This window comes from Microtus pennsylvanicus, chromosome 8, assembly GCF_037038515.1.
Source record: "Microtus pennsylvanicus isolate mMicPen1 chromosome 8, mMicPen1.hap1, whole genome shotgun sequence".
In the NCBI taxonomy this organism is placed as follows: Eukaryota; Metazoa; Chordata; class Mammalia; order Rodentia; family Cricetidae; genus Microtus; species Microtus pennsylvanicus.
In genome coordinates, this window is record NC_134586.1 from 15,918,272 (window position 1) to 15,940,172 (window position 21,901).

A 21,901-nucleotide genomic window follows, 5' to 3' on the forward strand; every position below is an offset into this window, starting at 1 on the left:
ACAGCGTGAGCTATGAACTTCGATTGGCTCTGGTTCCCAAGCATTCTGTTTAGTCTATTTTGGTAGCTAAGCTGAACTACAAATGTTTTCATTTACTATGGGGAAAGGTAATCCAGTTCAGTTCAGGTATTTCAGTGATCTACCTCACCCTCCGCCTTCTAAAGTGCTCCCAACACACACACACACACACACAGAATCTTGGAGACAGTGTGTCTCAAAATGTATTTCAGGCTGATCTCCTACTCATGATCCCCCTGCCTCAGGCGTCTGCGTACTAGGATTGCAGTCTACACCATGATGCCTGGTTTGCCAGTGTCTTTTTCTTTTCTTTTTAACTGAATTAAAGGAACCTTGAAAGTGAGTTTCTTTTTATTTTTTAAACAAGGATGGAGAGCATAATATGAATTAAGTCGATAGTGACTTGAGAGATTTTGTTCATATAAAATAATGGACACATAAATCTCTTCTGCCTGAATGCTATGCGAGCAGTAACTCTAAATAAGAGCGAACACAAAGTGAAACCTGTCTGTTCTCCTTTATTAATTGGGTCTTTCTGAGTCTAGTAATCAAACACATCTCCGCATTTTAATCACCCCAGATCCATTCAATGGGGCAACTATTTAACTGCTCAAGGACTAGATAACATGACCAGTGAAGGTATCAGCAAGGCCCAAACTCTTCCTTTATTACTTGACTGTTGTTATTTTAGATAGGGTCTTATGCAGTCCGGGCTGGTTTTCGATTCACGACCTTCCTGCCTTAACCTCCTGGATGCTGGGATTACAGGTGCACCGCCATGCCTAGGTCTCCTGTGTTTTTAACCAAGTGGTTCATAGCACATGCGCTCACAGCCATCTCTTCTAAAGTCTTTAGGATTGGGGCAAGGCAGATAAAAGGGGAGGAACAGAGCTTTTCTTCTCTATTTGATGGGACCCTAGACCCCTCAAAGTTCCGGCATCTGGTCATAGGTGAATTACTTCTGACCTAACAGTCTCTTTGATCTGGAATCCTCCTCTTCCCCACACACTGGCCAATGCCAGTTGATCTCCCTTTTCTTAAGTAGTCATTGAGACCTTCTGTGGAGAGTACAGTGTCAGGATGAGTTTGGGAAAGACCAACCACTGGCCATATTTTCATGCTGAGCCTATGCACGAACCAGACTCTCACCTGAATGAGGAGATCGGTAGCGGAAATCCTCTTTGGTCAGCAGCAGGAGCGCCTTGCCGTTCATTTCGAACGTGTTGCTCTCAATGGGCCTTAAAGAAAACTCGTTTTCCGCCCACTTGAGCCACTGGGCTACGTCATCTCTGCTCCAGTAAATCGGCTGCAAGCCTGTTGGAGAGCATAAGGCAGAGAGAAAAGATTTTGTCAGTTACACAGGTGGGACAAAGCAGGGTGGGGGGATAGTCTTGGAATAATTAACAGAACCGAGACTTTATGTCTCAAGAGCCTTCGGTTGAATTCCAAGGCCCAGGTTTGTAAGGGCTTAAGCGTGGGTCACATTAACTTTCTACTTAGAGGAAGAAGAGGGGAACCCCTTTCTACGTGTTTCAGGGATGAGACAGGTCTTCTTAAGAGTCTGTCCCTGGGGTCAAGTTGGCTCTAACGCGGATGAGGGCACCACAGGAGGACTGGAAGCATGACACATCTCAATGTATTTAGCAGGAGACCTTAGACTCAGAGCTGATGTGATTGTGGCCCAGAGCCCTTTGAAATGGAAGTGTTCCAGAGCTGGTCTTGACCCCCAGAGCTGCCAAAGATGAAGCATCCCCTAAAACCTTTTCCAGGAAAAGTCATCTACTCAGCCTCTGGGAAGTGGCAGGCTAGCCTCTGGCAAACGCGAAGCCAGAGTAACACAGAAGGTCCTTTGACTCACTGTTTGTCTTGCTGATGGACTGGAAGTGGGTCAGATGTCACCAAAGGGGTGGTTCAGGTTGTATCTCTGGGAGGCAGGGAGTCTGAGTTTTTAGTTCATTTTGCTGCTACGGGAAACTCTGATAAATACTTCCAGTGATTAGAACAATAGTTCTCAAAGTGTGACCCTTAAGAATCCTCTGGGTTCCCAAGACCCCTGCACAGTGCCTGTGCAGCAAATACGCTTTTCAGAACAATAGCAACACGATTTTCTCTTTTTACCCTCATCCTCTCATGGACACATAGGGAATGTTCTAGGGGCTACATGACCTGCGGTACCACAGCAGGCTGAATACAGAGATGGGAGTTCACAGGGATGGGAGTCCAGGCCTCTTCCATTAACCTGGACATTGACGAGGTTTGTGAAAGCATTTAACACTGCTTTTTGCTTTTCTTTTTACTGTGTTTGCATATATCTTTTAAAATATATGCTTTGAATACATATCGATATATGCCTAGTTTGCTGCTCAGTAGGTTAGTAAATACTTTAAAAAGCAGTTTATAATATGGTAAGTGTTGCTGTAAGTTACAGGAGCAAAACCTCTTGCATAGGGGGCTGGGTGGGGATTTGGGAAGAAGAGTCTTTGATAATTATTTAGACCTTGAATCCTGACAGTGCAAGAGCTTTATTTTCCAAAGTCACAGAATCCAGAGTTCAACGAGAGCTCAGTGGGACCAGTGTCTGTGCAGAGCTACAGCGCATGCCTTAAAAATGTGCCCTTCAGCTCAATCCTGGAACAAACCACGTTTCCTCCTAAACTGGGCATGATGAAATACTGTCTGATCCCTTGGATACCCAGGCTGCAGAGATTGCGGGACAAATAGCTCAGATCCCAGGGAGTCTTCTCAGAGTCTTCCAGGCTCTGACCGTGACTGCTGGCTCCGCCTTCCAAGAGGAAGATGGTTTTGGAGACCGGAAGTCCCCACAAGACTCCTTACAACCAGTCAATTGGCTGGGCCTGGTAACGCAGCTACTTGGAAAGGAAAGCAAGGCCACAAGTGGCCGCCTGGGCTACAGAGTGAGTTCAAGGTCAGCCTGGCACCTCTGTGAGACTTTGTGTCAAGTCCAAAGAGGACTGGGGTTATTGTTCAATGGTAGTATGCATGAGGCCCAAGTTCGATCCTCACTACCCTAAAATCAAAACCACCAATCCAATCCAAACTCCAAGAATTTGAGTGTGTTTTCTTGGCTTTTAAATTTTATGGCAATGTTTTTCACATGGACCAAACAAGTAGCATTATGGGGTAGCTACTGTAATAACGTGACTGCTTTTTGACCTTTAGGAGGAAACAGGACCACTAAAGGATTTGAGGTTTTGTTTTTGGTTCTTGATTGGCCAGAAAGCAATGCCTATTCAAAATGGTTTCTGGACGTAGAAAGTGTCCACCTCTTTTAAAAGAGGCTATCCTGGGAAAACCTTTACTTCCTACTGTCAATGGTGCCCACTCGGAACAAGAACAGCACGCCAACTTGTGACTTCAGACGTACTGGAAAGTGGGAGGGGATGGGTGGAGGTTCCAATCAGGCTGGCCACAGGAAAGCACCTAGTGGCTGGAGGGCTTTGAGGGTGATACAGGCAACCAGGTCTGGGGCAGCTTGTTGCGATGTTTAAGTAAATAGAGAACCAAAGCCTACCTAAGAGGGGAAATGAAAGCAAAATGCTGACGTTGCTACTGAGGATAAACTGAAACAGAGAGGTGGGTGAGAAGGGGGCGGGGGCCACGAGCAGTAATTTGAGGTTCTTTATTCTCTATGGAAGAAAATCCTCATGAGTAATCTTTTCCCTAAACACAAAAAGAGTCACACACTCTCAACAACACTGCAGGGCAAGAATAACAGTTTCTCTTCTCACTTCCCATTAATCTCTCCCACAGCTCAGCCTTGAAGCAACCAAGGCCACAGAGCTTGGAAACCCCCTCCCCAGGAGCCCACACGGAGGCTCTGGGCACGTCAACAGCTAGCTGGACGGCAGGTTACAGGGAGCACTTGGCTGCTAGACAACAGTGACCCTGATGCTGCCAGCAACCTGCTTGGAGGACACTCGGGAAATCGATCAGCCTCACTGCGCTTCCATTAGCGCGAGGAAAAGGTGGACAGCTTGCTGAGCCAGAGACAGGCTTGCTCTATGCAGTCTGTTGCAAGTCAAGTCCCTCCGCTATTTCTTTAATTCAATGGATAAAAAGGCTAGGATATAGCATGTGCTTTGTAATTTTAACAGGAACAAAAAAAAAGAACCCACTCCCTTCAAGGGCCCTAAAGCTCCCTATGTTGACGTGTGTAATGGGATAGGGCTGGTACCTGGGGTAACTGGTGTGATGGAGGCCATTTGATTTACTAAGCAGTCATATATGCACGTCTACACACCTAGCACTGTTCCGAGCATTTCAGGAATAGCAGTCCGTTTAACTGCATGCTTGCACAACAGCTGAGATGGAGGCGCAAACTAGGAAATGGAGGCCGGATGCATTTAAGGGATTCACCCCATGCCTGTACGATTCTAGCAACAAGTGGAGCTGAGCTCTGAATCCAAGGACTCTGATGCCAGAATCTGCTTTCTTACCCAGGCATTTTCCATCCACACTCAGAACTAAGACTGGCTTTCAAAAAGACTGAGGAAATCCACTCCTTCCCACCCAACACCGAAATCCTTGGCGGAGGGAAGTTATCAGCAGATTGAAGATAGGAAAAAAAAAAACCTCTGCAGATCCTAGGGAGACAGATTTATGGCTAGGAGGAGGAGGGGGGCATGTGGGACACTATCGAATGTGTCTGGGAAGAAAGTGCTTTTTTCACAGGCTGCTCAGCCTGACACTGGCTCTTGACTTCTTGCCCAAGTCCCAGCTGTGGGTGGGACGAAGGCTGCCTGAGAAGGGAAGGGTGTGTAAGACTGGTTTCCCAGTCAGTTCTGGCAATTTGGCTCAACAAAGAAAGAATTTACATGTTAATGATTAGGAATGAGGGAGGAAGGGAGAGGGAAAGAGGGAGACAGATAGACAGACGTGTGTGTGTGTGTGTGTGTGTGTGTGTGTGTGTGTGTGTGAGAGAGAGAGAGAGAGAGAGAGATCGCCTCTTTGATATTATCCTATGTGTACCAATGTGCCACAAAAGCCATTTAACTACGACCAGCATTCTTAACACACCAATTACTTTTCGGAGAGTACTTGGTGACTTGGTGAGAATTTTGTATGGCGGAACCAAACTGCTATGAGAAAATTATTAAGACTCCCACAGGCCTTCTTCCCTAAGGAGGTGCATACATTCAATTCATACATACATACATGATCCATACATACATTCAATTCCATGTTCAACGATGGCCACCGCATCCATCAGGGCATCCTCAGTCCATGCCCAGCTTTCTGAGTTATGCCTAAACTAATGATGGAAAGCTGACCGGGAGTCAGAAGCTGGGTTCTGTTCACACATCTGCGGCTAGTGAGTATGGGATTCTGGAAAGAACACTTTGTTGTTTTCTGGATCAACAGCTTCATCTGTAAAAATATTGGGCTGAAAGTGTGTGACCAACTAGTTCCAGCAGGATTTAATATAGCCAGCGTGCACCTATGGAATTTGAACCTTAAACACCAAACAATTCCAGCCAGCCAGGATGTATGTTTCCCTAACAAAACTACTTTACATTCGTGATCATGATCCTAAGATTTTGGAACTTCTTGAAGGTCCTTCTGAGTTAGAGCTTAAGAGTGTGTTGCTATGTTCTAATTCTTTGCAAAGTTGTCAGCCAGCATGGCAATGATGAGCTACCCCATAACAGCTTGCCCCTTTCAAGTCTATAGGTGCTATCCACGAGTTAACTCCTCTAGTTCATGAGAGCCCTGCAATTGGCTGGGTTCTCATTTCAGTTTAACAGATGAGAAAATGGAGGGCTCAGAGATGGTGGACATGGTTTAAACATTACTATGTTCAAGTTTTTTTATTTTGTGTGTGTGTGTATGTGTGTGTGTGTATGTGTGTGTGTGTGTGGTGGTCTTTGAAATGGAACCCAGGGCCTCAGACACGGTCAGAAATTGTTCTGTTGCTGAGCCACCCCCCAGCTCAAGGCCTTTCACCACTACAGCCTTTGGCAAAGACATCTTTTTCACATAAAAATCTCCGTTATTTACAGGAGTTTGCTATGGAGTCCATGCACTGGAAGGCGGAAGTCGAGAATGTGAGGGATGGAGATGCCACAGCAATGCTCTGACTCAACCCCGGTCTCCATGTTTGATTAGAAAACTGAAGCCTGGAAAAGCTTTTCCATACCACGCTGGTCAACCAGCTGCAGGGATCCATGTGACCTCATCACTTGACTCGATGACAGCAACATGGCCCCTGACCTAGTCATGACCAGTGACTAATCCTTCCTTGTTTGGTCATCTTGTCTATAATAAGCAAGCTATAACTACAGGTTTTGGAGCACGCACACCTATGTTCCGTTTGCTCTTAAGACAGCACAGGAGTATGACTCGGGTCTTTCTCTGACTGGACAATACAGTTCAATGACAGTGAAGCAAACAGGTACTAAACTCTAAAACCAAACCAAATCACAATGATAACTACAGTTCTTGCCTTAACAAGAAGACCACAACAGTCTAGAGAAGTAGAAGTGTTGGGACTATTGGCTCCTTAGTCCCACTATTTACTTCCTTTATGTTAATTTTCAAATAGGTCGACAGTAACAGCCAACCCAAGCACTTATTCTGTGCCAGGGGATGCTTTAAATATGCTGTTTACCTAATTCCCTTGGCCCCAAAAGACAACAATCACGGAAGAACTTCAGTGACTGTTGGGATAAAGCCACGGAGCCAGGAAATGGAACAGTCAACACAGGAACCCAAATGGTCTGATGCAATCAAAGTTCATAGCACATACCTGCTTCTCTATCCACTCTCTCCAAGACTCTGTGGTACTTTGACAGAACACAAGGTACATTAATAACTTATACATTTCCTAAGAAGCCACCCTATTTTTTATGGTTACATTAATGGCAACATTTTTGCCTGTACATACATAACTGGTGCTGAGAATCATCCCACTGTAAGAAGGCATGTCAATCTACAGCTGATTTAATTATTCTAGCATGCTGCATTCCACCCAGATATGGATCTTTTTCTAGTATCATCCACATTACAAAGCTTCTATCACGGAAGTTTTGATAGGCATCGTCATCCCCATGGGTCAGTGAAAGTTCTGACCCAGTGAGGCCTGAGATGGGAGCATGCTGGTGACACACTAGCCCCTCCTTTTGACGGGTACCAATCAATTTCCTGGCTATCAACCCATCTCCACATTCATCAAAAAGATGGAATGCTTTTCTGAAACTCAGAAATATACCAAGTACAAGCCTTTCAGCAACTTCACTGAGGAGGCGGAGGTGGAGAAGGACCAACCAGCGTCTGGCATCACATGGATAGCTTTTTCTCTGTGCTCACCACACAGGTCTCAGGGGTTCATCAGCCTCACTGTTTTCGTCTGTGTACACACTTCCCCTCCCTATCTACTCCTCACATCAAATCATCACAGCACCTTTTCCTCTTCCTGCTATGCCAAGGGGCACTGCTGGGATGCCTGATGGTCCTAGAGAGTTCTCTGGCCTGGGATGACATGAGTCTGGGCCACCTAGAAGAACTCAGCTTTGCTCTCTCAGTGAGTCTACCCATCTTGAGCGCTCTGCCTGGTGGTCATTCTCCTTGAAGAATGAGAGGGAGGAGTCAGAGGGCGAACAGTGTTGTTTTCTTCCTTGCCTGTGTTGATGTTATGCCATAAGACACAGCGGGCCAATAACAGGCTTTTCCTCGAAGCATTCCCAATGTTGATCATTGTAGTCTGAAGTTATCTGCAGCTCACCTCGTCTTAATATTCTAGACCTGAGACGTTTCTCCTTTATCATTTTTCTTTTCAGTAACTTGTTTTTTATACACAGCTCTTTAAAAGATAGAGCTCATTAGACTGATACAAGACTGTGGGACGGGAAGCTGGCAAACCATGCTGGCAAACGATTTGGTGGTATTTTAAGAGCTTGGTGAATGTCAACTTCTGAGAATCTACCTTAGAGAAATAACTTTGTATGCAGAAAACTCATTCATGCACAAAGATGTGCATTTTATTTTAATATCAAGTGTTATTTTTAATAGTGGAAAACAGAACATAAAAAGAGAGCAGTTACTGACAACATCTGTGATAGAAAGTGATGTAATGGATAAAAACATTCAGAAAGAATGAATATTCATATTAGAATAAAAAGTGTGTACACTCACAGAATCTCAAACAATGCACAGATATTTTACAAAACACAAAAATATTAACAGCAACGGTCACTCAGTAGTAGAATTACAGGTGACATTTATTGTCTCTTTTCCTTATTTTTATTTCCCAGTTTTCTGTATTAAGTATGTATCAATCTCTGGACTAGGGCACTATCTTACTAAATTGTCCAAGCTGGCCTTGAACTCCAGATCTTCCTGTTTCAGACAGCTGAGTAGTTGGGATTACTGGTATGCTGTGGGACAATGGTTTGACCCTGTAAAGATTTGTTTCTTGTACTTGTTTAATAACATGCTGATTGGCTAGTAGCCAGGCAAGAAGCAGAGGCGGGGCAATGAGAACAGGAGAATCCTGGGAAGAGGAAAAACATAGTGTGCAGTTGTGACCTAACCGCAGAGGAAGCAAGATGAGAATGCCTCACTGATAAAGGTACCAAGCCATATGGCTAACACTGGCAAGAATAATGGGCTAGTTTAAGATGTAAGGATTAGTTAAGGTGGTACAGTCCTGAGATCCCATTATGTGGGAGGTGGAGGCAGAAGAACTAGAGTTCAAGACTAGCCTGGACTATATGTGATTCTGTCTCAAAAACAGAAAGATTGAGTTCACGAGAGACCATCTCCTACAGAGCTGTACCTCATGATTTTGGTTGTTTTCTCCCATCTTTTGCTTGTTAGTCATGTGCAGTTGCTAAGTGAGAACCTCATTTTGGAGAGCACCCCAACTCTTCTGAGTTGTACTGTAGCATTTCGGTTCATGGGATCATAGGTAGTTTCCTTCTGAAGTTTAAAAATCTGCTTTCTAATTAAGTAAAAAAACAACAAACTAACAAACAACAACAACAACAAAAAAACCCCACCCCTAGTATCTTAGTTCCCTTCCTTGATTCTACGTTAATGTTTCCATTCTCATCACTTCTACTTTGCCAGCCAAGAGTCAAAGGGCAGAGCCTCTCCTTGTCTCTTCTACCTTTGGACAGACAAAACTGCCAGTTATTAGGGCCATGTGTTAAGAATCAAATGTGCATGCACGTCACCAGGGGTGACTTTCTAGTGACGTGCACATGGCACTCAGGACATTGAGGTCCTTCAGTAAGTCCCTTGGATACAGCTGAAGATCCCACTGCTAGCTGACCCACCTCTGTGCCTGCCACCCCATTGTGTAGCAACTTCAGATTGAAACATTCCCTCCAGAAATGAGGTGGGGGGAGGCCCAAGAGCCTCAGGAAGTAAACAACAGAGTTTCAGGAAGTCCTTGAGGCCAGCAAGACTTACAAGTCCCACTCCACAAGCTACAGAGCACTAAACTACAGGTGAGGAAGGAGATTCCCTGAGCAGCTGAACTGCCTGCCAAGTCACACAGGGAGCTTTAGGGCTGCAGCTTTGGGGCAGGGTCTTTTATGGTGTAGCTATTTTATCATCCCTGTTCCAATAAATAATTCCTTATCCATTGTACTGGTGTAATTGTTAGCTTGAGATAATCTAGAATCACCTCAAAGAGTCCTAATGAGGAATTACCAAGACCAGGTTGGCTTATGGGCATGCCTCTAGAAAGCTGTTTTAATTAATTGAGGCAGGAAGACCCAGTCATTGTGGGCAACACCATTCCCTAAGTGGAGAGTCCTGAACAGAATAAAAGAGGAGAAAGCTAGCCAAGACCAAGCAAGTGTAGTGTGTGTTTATTTTTTCTTTGGTCTTGACTATAGCTGTGATGTGACTAGCTGCTTGAGTTCTTGCTCCAATGTCCCTAAAATGATGGAGTATGACTTAGATTTGTGAGTAAAATAAACCCTTCCCTCCCCTATGCTGCTTTGAGTCAGGGCATATTATCACTGAAATAGAAATGAAGTTAAGATGTCCATATACCTGCTATCCCCCAAAACTCATTTGTTGACCAAACCAGATTCCAGGAGAATAGTACATCCTGTGGCCAATTCCCAATCTAAGGTGGAGATGTTTGCACTGTGCCTCCCAGTTCAAGTCACACAACACACCCTCTTTCTGTCTAGGCACTATTACTCTTGCATGCTCCTGCTGTGCTTTGGAGAGTCAGGATGCTTCAAACTTGTGAGGTTCCTGTGTTCCTGTCATCTCAGCAACCATTCTGTGGAGCTACATGGGACACATCTGTATTTACAGAAGAAACTAAAGCCCAGAGAGGTTAAGGGACTTTCCCAAAGTTACAATGAGCCTAAAACCAAAAGAACAGGAAGCTATGACAGGAAAGGGTGGATCTTGGAGTAGTTGGGGAAGGAATGCAGGATGAATATAACCAAATACAATATATGCACATCTAAAATGCTGTAAAAATTAACAAAATTATATTTAAAGAGAGTCATTCTACTCTCCAAGACAAATTTAAGTATGGCAGGCAATAATCCCAATATGTAGAATGTGCTCCGTGCGTTTTAGGGGGTTTTGCAGGACAGAGACTAGACAGCTAAGTGTCTGAGCTTTGGCATGCATCTTTAGAAGATGGAAATGCGTTCAGCAGCTCACTAGAGCTCAAGAAGCAGGAACAACAGTTCTGTAAGCTGTAAGATGTCCTGGCAGAACTCTGAAGCCATGATAGCACCTTAACAAAGAGGCCTTGCAGGGTCAGGGTATAGGCTGGAAAAGTAGCTCCCCTGGAGATACCAAGACTGTCAGGAGCAAGTGAAGGAAGGATAAAGTAGGGCCAGGCAAGGAGGCATCTGCCTCGGGGTGAAACACAAAGCCCACCTTTTAAAACCTCAGTAACTAAACTAATAGTTTAGTACAATAGATACCAATGGGCTCCATATGTACAATTCAACCGAGGATCGATTATGCATGTAATGTATATAAGAAAATATATAAACCACCCCAAATAACAATAAACTAAGCCCGTTAATTGTACTAAACCTTCACAATTTATCATGTCTATTCTCTAAACCATATAAGGTAACGATCTAAGAAATCTAAGAAGGTTGTCTGATGTGGGAATCCCCTCTGTGTGCTGTGATTACCATTAATGAATAAAGAAACTGCTTTGGACCTACAGCAAGGCAGAACTTAGATAGGCAGGGAAAGCTAGGCTGAATGCTGAGAGAAAGAAGGGTGGAGTGGGAGAGATACCATGGAGCCACCGCCAGAGTCAGACAAGCCGAAACTTTGCCGGTAAGCCACTGTCATGTGGCGATACACAGATTAATGGAGATGGGTTAAATTAATATGTAAGAGGTAGCCAATAAGAAGCTAGAGCTAATGGGCAATGCAGTGATTTAATTAATACAGTTTCTGTGTGATGAATTCGGGTCTAAGCTAGCCAGGCGGCCGGGAACCAACAAGTGGACCTCCCTTCAACAGTTGTCCACAGCCTTAGGTTTTGTAAACAAGCTAATGATTTAAAGTATATGTCAGATCGTAGGCACAGGCAAATAGTATCCTGTTACAAAAAGTACTTGATAGTCTTAGCATGGGTCCTGAAATGCACACTCTGAAGATTTCGCAGGACAATGTGTTCTAAAAGTCAAAGGAAACTCAAGAAATTCCTGAGCAACTAAACATCAATGCTTCAAGTCATTCTCCTAAAAGAGACACGAGGAGGAGATTCCACGATAACCTTGGAAAATAGGAACCGACCAGCTCAAAATCACTCAGCTTTGGGGCTTTTGCAGACAAAGATCTCTCTGCACACACATAGGAACATCTGCCTTCCATTTCAACATTTGTGGACCCCTGGAAAATCAAGTTAGGGCCTTTCAGTATCTTGGATACAAATGAGTCTAACTGCTGTCTTGTGATATAACGCAACAGCAAACTGGGTTTGAAAGAGAAACACACATATTACCCCAATTAGGGGACAAAAACAGAACAGAGAATCAGAAAGGGTGCCGACTTCTCACACAGACACCACAGCGAGTTAAAATGGTGAGAGTTACTTGGCAGTGGATCTGACAGGGGGCGGGGAGGGGTGTTTCTTCTCAGGAAATGTTAAAGTCCTTGCTAACACGCTGACACTTGGTATGCATACTAGGAAAGGTTCTCCATCATCATCCATCATCTTAGTCTATGAACAGTGGGTTGGTGTGACCAGGAACAAAAAGACACCACAGAGAGAAGAGCTTTAAAAGGCAAGAGGCAAAAAGGACAAAATTTCCTCTGTTTGGGTACAGAAAGATACATCTTATTTATGAACACTGCCAATGCTTATGCCAACAAGAAGTCCAACTATAAGGCAGGAAGGAAAACTAAGAAAACAAGCGATTAAAAGTCAGTGTGTTTCTCAAACAGATGTAATGAGTGCATATAAAGGGCGTGTGGGCATAAGGACCTGGCTGATCTGTGGGATCTGCAGCGCATGCTTGACAAGGGAATGAGGCTTTTCTTTCCCTTTTACTCTTTAAGCCACACACAGATGATCTTGTCTGGCCATAGCCACGGATCTAGACGTTCCTTTACGGAGTGTAACAAGAGTGATCCTCATTCTCATTCTGGATGGGACAGCAGAGATCCAGTCCCTGGGATGGGAGAGCGGCTGGCCTTTGTGTATGGCCCAGCTGCCCCCTGCACTTCCCTCCTGGGTTGCTCTTCATCCTTTAAAATTCTGAGAAAGCATGCCTGCCATCATGGATTCCCAGAGATGCTGTGGGAGGGACAAGAAGGGTGTGTATTTGGGGGTGAGGGTCAGAAAAAGAAAAGCGTGTTTAACTTTCAACAGGAACTCCACGGACCTCAGATCGCACTAAGGGGTCAAAGGAATCTAAAACTCTTCAGGTTTTTCTCTCGAGTGTCTCTTTCGAAGAGGAATTCCATTCCACCTTGTCCCGTCTGACTCCGGGGACAGTGACTCTACGTGCTTTCAAAGGTTGGCTGCCCTTTGCTGTGGAGCTGGGTGTCCTTTGAAAGGCCAGGCAGCCCGTGCTAACTCAGCATCTGAGGGCTGCGTGACTGACATCACGAGCAGGATGGAGTAATTTTAACGGCATTGCTGACGCGGATGCCTCAGGGAAAAAAAAAATCACATTTGGACCAGCAACTTCTATTTAAAGGCAATCGTGTTGCACTTTCTTGGGTGTGCCTATGAGACTGACTCCTGTCCCCCGACCCATTCCTTCTTTATTCACAGGGAAATGGTGTTTGTGCATCTAGCCACAGGAGAGGAAAATCTCCTCTCTCCCCAGTTCTGTTCTTCAGCTGTAAAGGCTGCTGATCCCCTTGACTGAGGACTTGTATACAGCGGTAGAGAAAGTCCAAAGGCAAGCTCTCTTGAGGCTCAGTGGCCAGAAGGGAATCAGGAGGCCCTGCCACATACAGAACACCTCCCTCGCCGGGCTCACTCATCCTCTCTGGCATTTTACATCATTTATAGCTTGTGTAAAGGCAGGTGGAGTCCTGTGGAAGAGGAAGCTGATAAAGGCAACACCAGATGTCATCAGATGTTGTTAGGCAGTGAAAGAGCCAGAGGAATGGTGGCAGACCCAGAGTGTCAAGGTGGACTCCCCAACAGCTGGGGGTTGGGGTACACTGAGTAGCTAGAAGACCCCAAAAAGGAAAAGGAAGAGACATGGATCCACGTCTTGACTATTGTCATATTGTCATTCTAGGAGTCATGAACTCACAACCGGTAAGGATGACCTTGAAGACCTGATCCTCTTTCTTCCGCCTCCCAAGTGCTGGGGTCACAGGCATGAACCACCAAGCCTGGTTTAGATACACACATGGTGAGTTCTGGAAAGAGGTCCTGTAGGGCCCGGGTCTACCCTTGTTCCTTGGGTTCATCTTGAGGACAGTTTCTGGTCAGCTAACTAAAGCATTCTGTTTGTTCCTGTGCTTCCCCTGCCTCGCCTGGTGCTTAGCTGTAGGGCATTGTTGACTACACCCTTGGTATGGTAATTTCCCACCTGCCTGGGCGGAAATCCTTGTGCAGCAGCTAGGTATATAAGGATTTCCCCAAGGTTGAATAAATGGCATTCGGATGATCTCCTTCGAATGACCCAGGTCTCTTTGTGTGTTCTTTCAATCTCCAGGCCCTTGCCGGACTCGGGTATGGTACAGTGGTGTGCGAACTGTACCCAGGGTCTAACACAGAATCGGGTGTTACAAGGTCCCTGGAGATGAGATCCCATGAAAACTGTCAAGAGAAGGAGCAGCATGTCACGGGTGGTGCGAGCAGCATTCATACACATTGTGCAAAAGCCTGTCCTTGTGGCTGGGCAGAGCCTCTGCTCTGCTGAGGCCTCTCCTCACTGTCACCACTGTTTCTCATAGCACACCGCCCACTCTGACTTCTTGACAAGGATTCCTAACTTGACAGAGAACACTAGAATCAGCCTCTAGCCAACTTACAAAACGAAATGCAAATTCCACTTCCAACCTGTTTCTGTGACCTCCAGCACAGAGGCTATCAATGGGTGAATGGTCCCCAAAGGTAACCTCACGCTGTAGCCCCCTGGGGATGGTGCGACCTTTTATGAGAAGCATCTTTGCAAGAAATTTAAGGGTCTTGGGATGAAGTCATATGGATTCTGCAGTGGCCACATCCAGACTTCAGTGTTCTGCAGGCCTGAGCTGGTTTTGGGTTTCTTCTCATAGACTCCCATCACCCACATGGTGAAATCTCTGCTTTATTCACTATTCGGCCACTTTCTCTTGAGTTATTGTTTTTGTTGTTTTCTTCTTATTTTATTAAAAAAATCTTTTGTTTGCATCTTCCATGACTCTTAGCTTTGTCTTTTGTATCCGCGACGCACTCTTATTAGCTGACTCTTCATTTCTGAAGTGATTTTCCTGTTCTTTCCTGAGTTCTGTTAACTCATTTCTGAGTTTTTCTATTTCTGAACACTGTCCCCACTTTCCCCTCTCACGCTTTAATTCCTAATGTCTGTGCTCACATGGAAGGAGGTGGCTACTGTGAACTATTGGCATTACCTTGGAACGCATGTTTTCTTGGGGAGTGCTATCCTGCTTCTAACTTTCCTCTGTTTTAAAGTGTGTTTTGGCCTCATTACTTTCCTTCTGCTCATTTTCCTTTTCTTTAAATCAAAGCTAATCTTCCTGGGTTTTTAGGAATTAACTTACTTGCAGTTTTACCTAGCTCACTCTTCTCTTCAGACATGGCGGCTAGCAATCTGAAATTGCTTGGTTCTGTTTTCCTTAGAGAGTTCTTCCCCAAGTCTCTCCTTTTCTGCTGCTGTAGAAGGAGAAGGTAGTAGGCCAGCCACAGAGTTAGCAGGCACCAGAGAATCCTACATCTTGCAGAGAGGTTGCTCACACTGGTGAAATAAGCCAGTCTTCCATGGTGAAGACTTCTTGGTTATTTGGGGGTTTTCTTTCTGCAAGGCTTTTCAAAAACCCTTGGGGAGCCGGGTGGTGGTGGTGCACGCCTTTAATCCCAGCACTCGGGAGGCAGAGGCAGGTGGATCTCTGTGAGTTCGAGGCCAGCCTGGTCTACAAGAGCTAGTTCCAGGACAGGAACCAAAAGAGCTACGGAGAAACCCTGTCTCGAAAAATCCAAATAAATAAATAAATAAAACCCTTGGGGACACCTTGTGACCTAGTTTAAGCATTGTCCTTGGGTTTTGCAACCAAAATGCTGTGTTCTCATAGGAGCTATTACAGGTGTCACCTTCCCAGACTGTCCCATAATATCTTCTACATGAAAGGACAGCACAGCTCTGGAGACTTACAGCATAAATGCCAAGTTTATTATTTCACCTCTTGGTAAATCAAAAAATCCTGCTGGATTTTTTTGACAGTAAGTGAAAGAAAGGTAATAATAATCTGAGGGGTTTCAGGACATGCCTGTGAGGCCCAGAGTAAAGAAACCACCACCCCGAGAAACAGAGACAGGAGAAACAGGCAGGACTGTACACCAAGCAACTGAGCCCCAAGTCTCAGCACTGGAAACCCACCGTACTGGGTTTCTTATTTGACAAAACGAAGGACTGGTTTCGGTGAACATAGACTCTCCCATCAACGAGGGCCCGGTAGACCCTGTCTCCCTCCTTCCATGCCAGCACTGTGGTCATCTCAAAGTTTCACAAGAATCTGACTCATTCAGCGTGTGGGCTGGCCACCTCAGTCCTTAGTGAAGACCTGTGCACATGATTCCTCCCCAAGAACAGGGACGAATCACAGCCTCTGAGGTACAGAGTTCCTCGTCAGCGATCCACTAGACCAGTTAGAGGCACCAGCCTGCAGCTCTCCCCGAAGCAGTTCCACAAAGCCAGTGAGGTGATTAACAGAAGCGTCTGCAGGGGACCAGCTGGTTTCTCAGCCCCAACCCAGCTCTCCCCCCTCCCCAACCCTGCTTTCTCATCAGGCTTCCGTCTCCTTGGAGGACCAGACCCACCCTTGACCTGCCTCTCATCACTACAGAGCTGTGTCATACTGATAATTTTTTAAATGTCTTTTTTTTAAAAAAAAAAAACAAACGTGTTCCTTGGAAACTTTGCAAGAAATGTATCGATTTGAGATACTCAAGCTGAATTATTGAGCTTTGGCAGAAGGAAATAAATCTTTCCCATTCCCCACGCCTGCTGCCAAGTGCGGCTTCCAGGAAGCAACGTCCGTCCTTTCTGGAAATGAAGCCGAAGCCAAACATCCTACCACTCTCCCCGACCCCCGCCCCTTCACTTGAATTCACTGACAAAAGCACTTTGCGATTCATTGCCCATTTGCCCGAATAGGCATCCGAATTAGTAATGCCCGAATTAGTAAGGCCTGGCTGAGGCAGCTTCCTAAATAATGAGGCCGGATCGGCTTGGCAGACCCAGGGGCCCGTGGAAAGCAAGCTCGCAGCGCGCCATTAGGTTAAATACTCTTCCGGTTTTATAATCAAAATTTCCCCATACAGACCTGGATGTGCAAAGGAGAAAGAACATGCTTACTGGAGCCAGAGATTTTGCCCAGACCAGGAGCCAGGGCTGGGGTAGGGAGGAGGGGGACCAGTATGCAGGAGAGGGGACTTAGGCTATGGTGTTCCAATGCACAGGGCAGGATTAACACACAGACTCCTGACATCTGCTGTTTCTTTCAGTTCGGCTGAGTGTTCATCCTACCTGGCGACGGTCCAGGGGAATTCCCATTATCAGAACCAGCTGAACGCAGTGTGGTGGGACGGCACAGCGTTCATCCGCCCGTTGCTTCCCGGGACTCGCTGCCTGCCCCAGCCATCTAACTTCTCATCCATATGGTGCTGAGGCTTGGGTTAGTGTAGGGGGTGTCGAGGGGAACGAGGCCCAAACAGTCTGGTTGGGAAACTGGGCGTGTGGAGCGACATTTCCATACAAGTCTGCATCAGAACCAGGCCAGGGTAGGCTCGGAAAGGAAGGAGGGGGTAACAGCTTGGCAGGCACAGCCAGTTTTGAAAACTGAGCAGTTTGAAAGGAAGGGTGGGGTGGGAGGGGATGTCTCCATGTTGAGGCTAAAGTGCACTGGACTTAATCTCTCTCAAGTGGACGTACAGACAGCGCTCACTCTCGCCTATGGCTCCCAGTCGCAGAGAAGGCCACGGCCATGCTGACAAGGGCCAAGGACCCCCATGCCTTACAGCGCCGCACCCGTTCTACTCCCTGCCATGTGTCCCTCTAGTCTGTTGGCTCTGCCTTTACTCTGCATCCAAATCCAACTGCTTCCTCACTTTTACTTTGGTCCCAGTCACTGCCGGCTCTCTCACGGTCCCTAACTAGTCCCGCAGCTTCTATCAGTGTCCCGCTATAGTCTGTTCTCAACAGACTTGTACATGTACCGCGCCTCTGCGTCATTCAGAGTTCAGGTCAAAGTCCCTAAGATGACTGGAGCCTGACATGCGCACATCCCACTTCCCCACATCTTCCCCTACCCTGCTTCTTCCTGCTCTGGCTAGCCTGCGGTCCACACACCATACACAGCCATACCACAGGGCCTTTGTACTGGCTGCTCCTTCAGGTGGAGACATCTCCTTCAGGACCATCTCACTTCCTTCACGTTCTCCCTGGACTGTCCATCCAGGACAGCTAGTCTCTAGTCTCTGACTCCTCCTGTTCTTGTCGAATTGCTTGTCCCACCAATTTCTAACAGCTCCACCCCTTGTCACTTATTTATTTAATGTGTATGTGGTGTGTGTGTGTGTGTGTGTGTGTGTGTGTGTGTGTGTGTGTGTGGTGTGTCTTCCTCACTATCACTCTCCCCCTTACTCAGAGACGAGGAACCTGGAGCTCCTTGCCTCAGCAAGCCTGACTGGCTGGCTGGTGAGCTCCAGGGACCTGCCTATCTCCGCCTTCATCTCCCCCGATCCACCTGGGTGCTGGGGGTTTGAACTCAGATCCTCAGGCTCACACAGCTCCTCTACAGAAGCCCTTCACCCACTGAGCCATCTCCTGGGCCTTTAAAAAATTATTCTTCACTAGAATGGAAGCAGACTTTTGCTTCACTCCTGCTGTTCCTCCAATGCCTCAAGTGGTTTCTGGTTTTCCTACAGGAACGCAGCAAGTATTTCTGAACGGATGAGAAACCATCTTGTAAGAAGGAAGCAGAATAGCGGCGTCAGGAGTGAGGTCCAAGGACCAGGTATCCTGGGGGTTCAATCTTGGCACCTCAACTTGCTAGCTAGGCTGTGTGACCTTTGACAGGGTACACATTCAAGTGCGCTTCAGTTTCCTGAATCATAAAATTGGGACAACACTGCCCTTCCTCAGGGAGCTGCGAGCACTAAGCGGGATGGGATAGGCATAAAGCTCTCAGAGCAGAGGAGAAGCTGGCAGAGACTGAGCACTTGAGAAATAATGGTCATTATTAGCAAGAGCCCTGTCTGCTGTACCGAGTTTAGACTTTATCCTCAGGCTACACCGAGTCATTGACGGATGGTAAAAGAGGGAGTAACATAATCAGATATTGTTGCAAAGGATCATTCCAGTTGTGCAGGGGAGAGTGAATCACATCAGGGCAAGACTGTGACGAGGAGACCAGCTAAGAGGCTCCTGCAGAACCAGAGATGACAGACATTGTTAATGTGAACTAAAACAGAAGGAATGAACAAAGGGAGGACTCAAGCTATTACAGCGGAAGGACGGATGAGACAGGGAGAGTAACTCAGTGTGGTACCCTTCCATACCAGGCCGTGGAAAGATGTGTCACTTTTTGTTGACTAGGGACATCCAGTAAAGAAGGTAGTACTGCTGTACTCGTCGAGAAAGATTTGAGTCATAGATGCATTCAGATGAGATTGTCTCCATCATACTGATTGCTGAGGCCACTATAATAGATGGGCTTTCCCAAAGAAAACATTTAGGGAGTGAACTATTTATAAAAGGTGTATTCTAGAAGAAAGAGATAGCAGGGGATAAGTCAGGGGAAAGTGGAGTTACGAGCCAACGCAGAGGGAGCTGCAGGCAGCAGTCAGATGGGAGAGCAAAGACAAGAGAAGCTGGGTGTGCACGGCTTGTGAATTTAGCATCTGCTGACTGGAGTCAGAGCAGAGGACATGGTTACGACTGTTTGAGGAGAGAGTGGGAGGTGAGGAAAGCAGAAGACACGTGACTGTGTGTGACAGCAAAGGACGCTGCAGAGTGCAGAGAGTGAGGTGCAGAGAACAGGAAGCCTTGGCTACAGAGGGAAAATGGGGGTAGGCAGCAGGGGAAGCTGCCGCGGAGGGGACAGAACTCAGGAGAAAGTCCCCTGTGTTCAGGGAGGAGGCCCATTTCCACAGAGACAGAGGGAGCAGTAAGATGGGCCAAGGCTGAGAGAGGAAGATGAGGAAAGCTGCCTGGCCACTGGCAGGCGGCGAAGCTAGCTGGAACGTGCAGAGAATCTGGTGGGACTGCTGGGCTAGAGAACATGCTACCTGCATGCAACAACTACAGGAGTGGGGCAAACTTCTTCGCTGGGCTAGAGAACATGCTGCCTGCATGTAATAACATGGGAGTGGGCAAACTTCTTGGAGAACTGTAAGCCTTGATCAGTACTTCCAGGCAGGACCCACTTGAGGGAAGCATCTTGTCAGTTTCCCTCTGTTCAACAATTCTACTCTTTTGTGGAGGTGACCTTTTAGACTCAGAGATACCATATTGTAGTTATTATAAAACTTAACCCATGGCAAATATTCAGAAAGAGTACACAGTGATGTCTTGAGAAATCTTTAGGAATCAATCCTGCTATTCTTTTGTTTAAAAAACTTCATGTCTCCTACCTAATCTACACTGAATCCAATCAACCTTTTAATCTTTATTATCTGTAGAGCTGAGGATTGAACCCAGGGCCTTGTGCATGTCAGGCAAAAATTCTACTACTGAGCTAAAGCCTAACCCTGTCTAAAATTTTAGGTTGATACAGTTTTAATAAGCTGCCCAGGCTGGCCTAGAACCTGTGATCCTCTTGTATTAGGCTTTCAAGTAGCTCGGATCACAGGCATATGCCTCATGCTTGGCTAAAGGTGATGCAACATTCTAACCTAACCCTTCCAGGCATGTTTCTAAGCTTTCTAGGCTTTCCCGCAGCTCTCTTTCGTGCTTGGCTGGTCCAGGCATTCTCCTCAGTATACCTTTGCTCTCATGCATGCTCCTCTTGGCTTCTACATGGTTGCCTGATGAAACACATTCCTTCAACGTGGTATGTGTGTGTGTGTGTGTGTGTGTGTGTGTATGTATGTGAATGTGTTGTTGCAAGCATGCACTTGCCTGTGTGAGTATGTGCAGGGGCCATAGGCTCGGGGTACAGTCTCATGACCACGTTCAGTCTTTTCATGTGCTCCTGGGGATCTGAACCTAGGTCTTCATGCTTGAACATAAGCACTCTTAATACTGGATCACCTCCCCTGCCCTTGCCTCTTTAAGGGCTACAACTGAAGTCAGTTTTATATCAGTGTCTTTCTTCCTGTCCTGCTTCAAGAGCACTTGACGGACATGCATAATTTCTAGAACAATGTGTTGAAGCTGTCAGCATGTTGTTGATTTACCCGACTAGGCAACAACCTTCAACTATTACAAGACAGGTTAGGCCCTTGTCTTGGCTGGATTTTTATCAACTTGACACAAGCCGGAGTCATCTGGGAAGAGGAACCGCACCTGAGAATGCCTACCTCCGATTGCCTGTAGGCAAATCTGTAGGTCAGTTTCTTGACTCGAGTTTGACGTGGAAGAATCCAGCCTACTACTGGGCAGGTGGTCCCGGGTGGAATAAGAAAGCAGGTTGAGCAAACCATTCCACCATGGTCTCTGCTTCAGTTCCCGCCTCCAGGTTTCTGCCTCAAGTTCCTGCCTTAGCTTCCCCTGATGACGGACTGTAACCTATAAGTCAAATAAAGTCTTTCCTCCTCAAGTTGCTTTGGGACATGGTGCTTTATCACAGCAAGAGAAACATAACCAAGACCAGGGAATAGGTCTTAGGAAGGGGTCTGGGCGCTAGAAGTTGGCATGTGGTTGGCTAGGGCTAGTGTAACCACCAAGAAGTGTCAGCGAACCTCTCAAGGGACTGGGGATGGGAGCAACACGCTCGCAATCCCAGCGACCTGGGAGGCTGCAGCATGGGGGTTACAAGTCCGTGACACACAAGTGGAGGTCAGAGAAGACTTGCAGGAGCCAGTTCGCTCCTTCTACCATGTCAGTCTCAGGGATCGGACTCAGGCCATGGGGCTTGGGGCAAGTGCCTTCACCAGCTGAGTGGTCTCGCCAGCCCCAGCCCGAAGAGTAAAACTGAGCACACCCTCCACTTGCCATGTGTTTTCCTAGAAATCAGTCTTACTAAACACCAGATTACCAGCAGAAATTAGTTCACAGAGTTGTCACAC

The 21,901-nt window shown here is 46.4% G+C and overlaps 1 protein-coding gene across 1 annotated transcript in view; it reads right to left on the reverse strand.

The window, feature by feature from the left end:
* The window catches only part of Etv6 (ETS variant transcription factor 6), a 236,902-nt gene that overhangs the window by 48,954 nt on the left and 166,047 nt on the right, over positions 1 to 21,901 (reverse strand). The window contains exon 3 of the mRNA XM_075982515.1: positions 1,168 to 1,332. Within this exon, the coding sequence (XP_075838630.1) occupies positions 1,168 to 1,332 (165 nt within the window). The remainder of the gene's footprint in view (positions 1 to 1,167; positions 1,333 to 21,901) is intronic.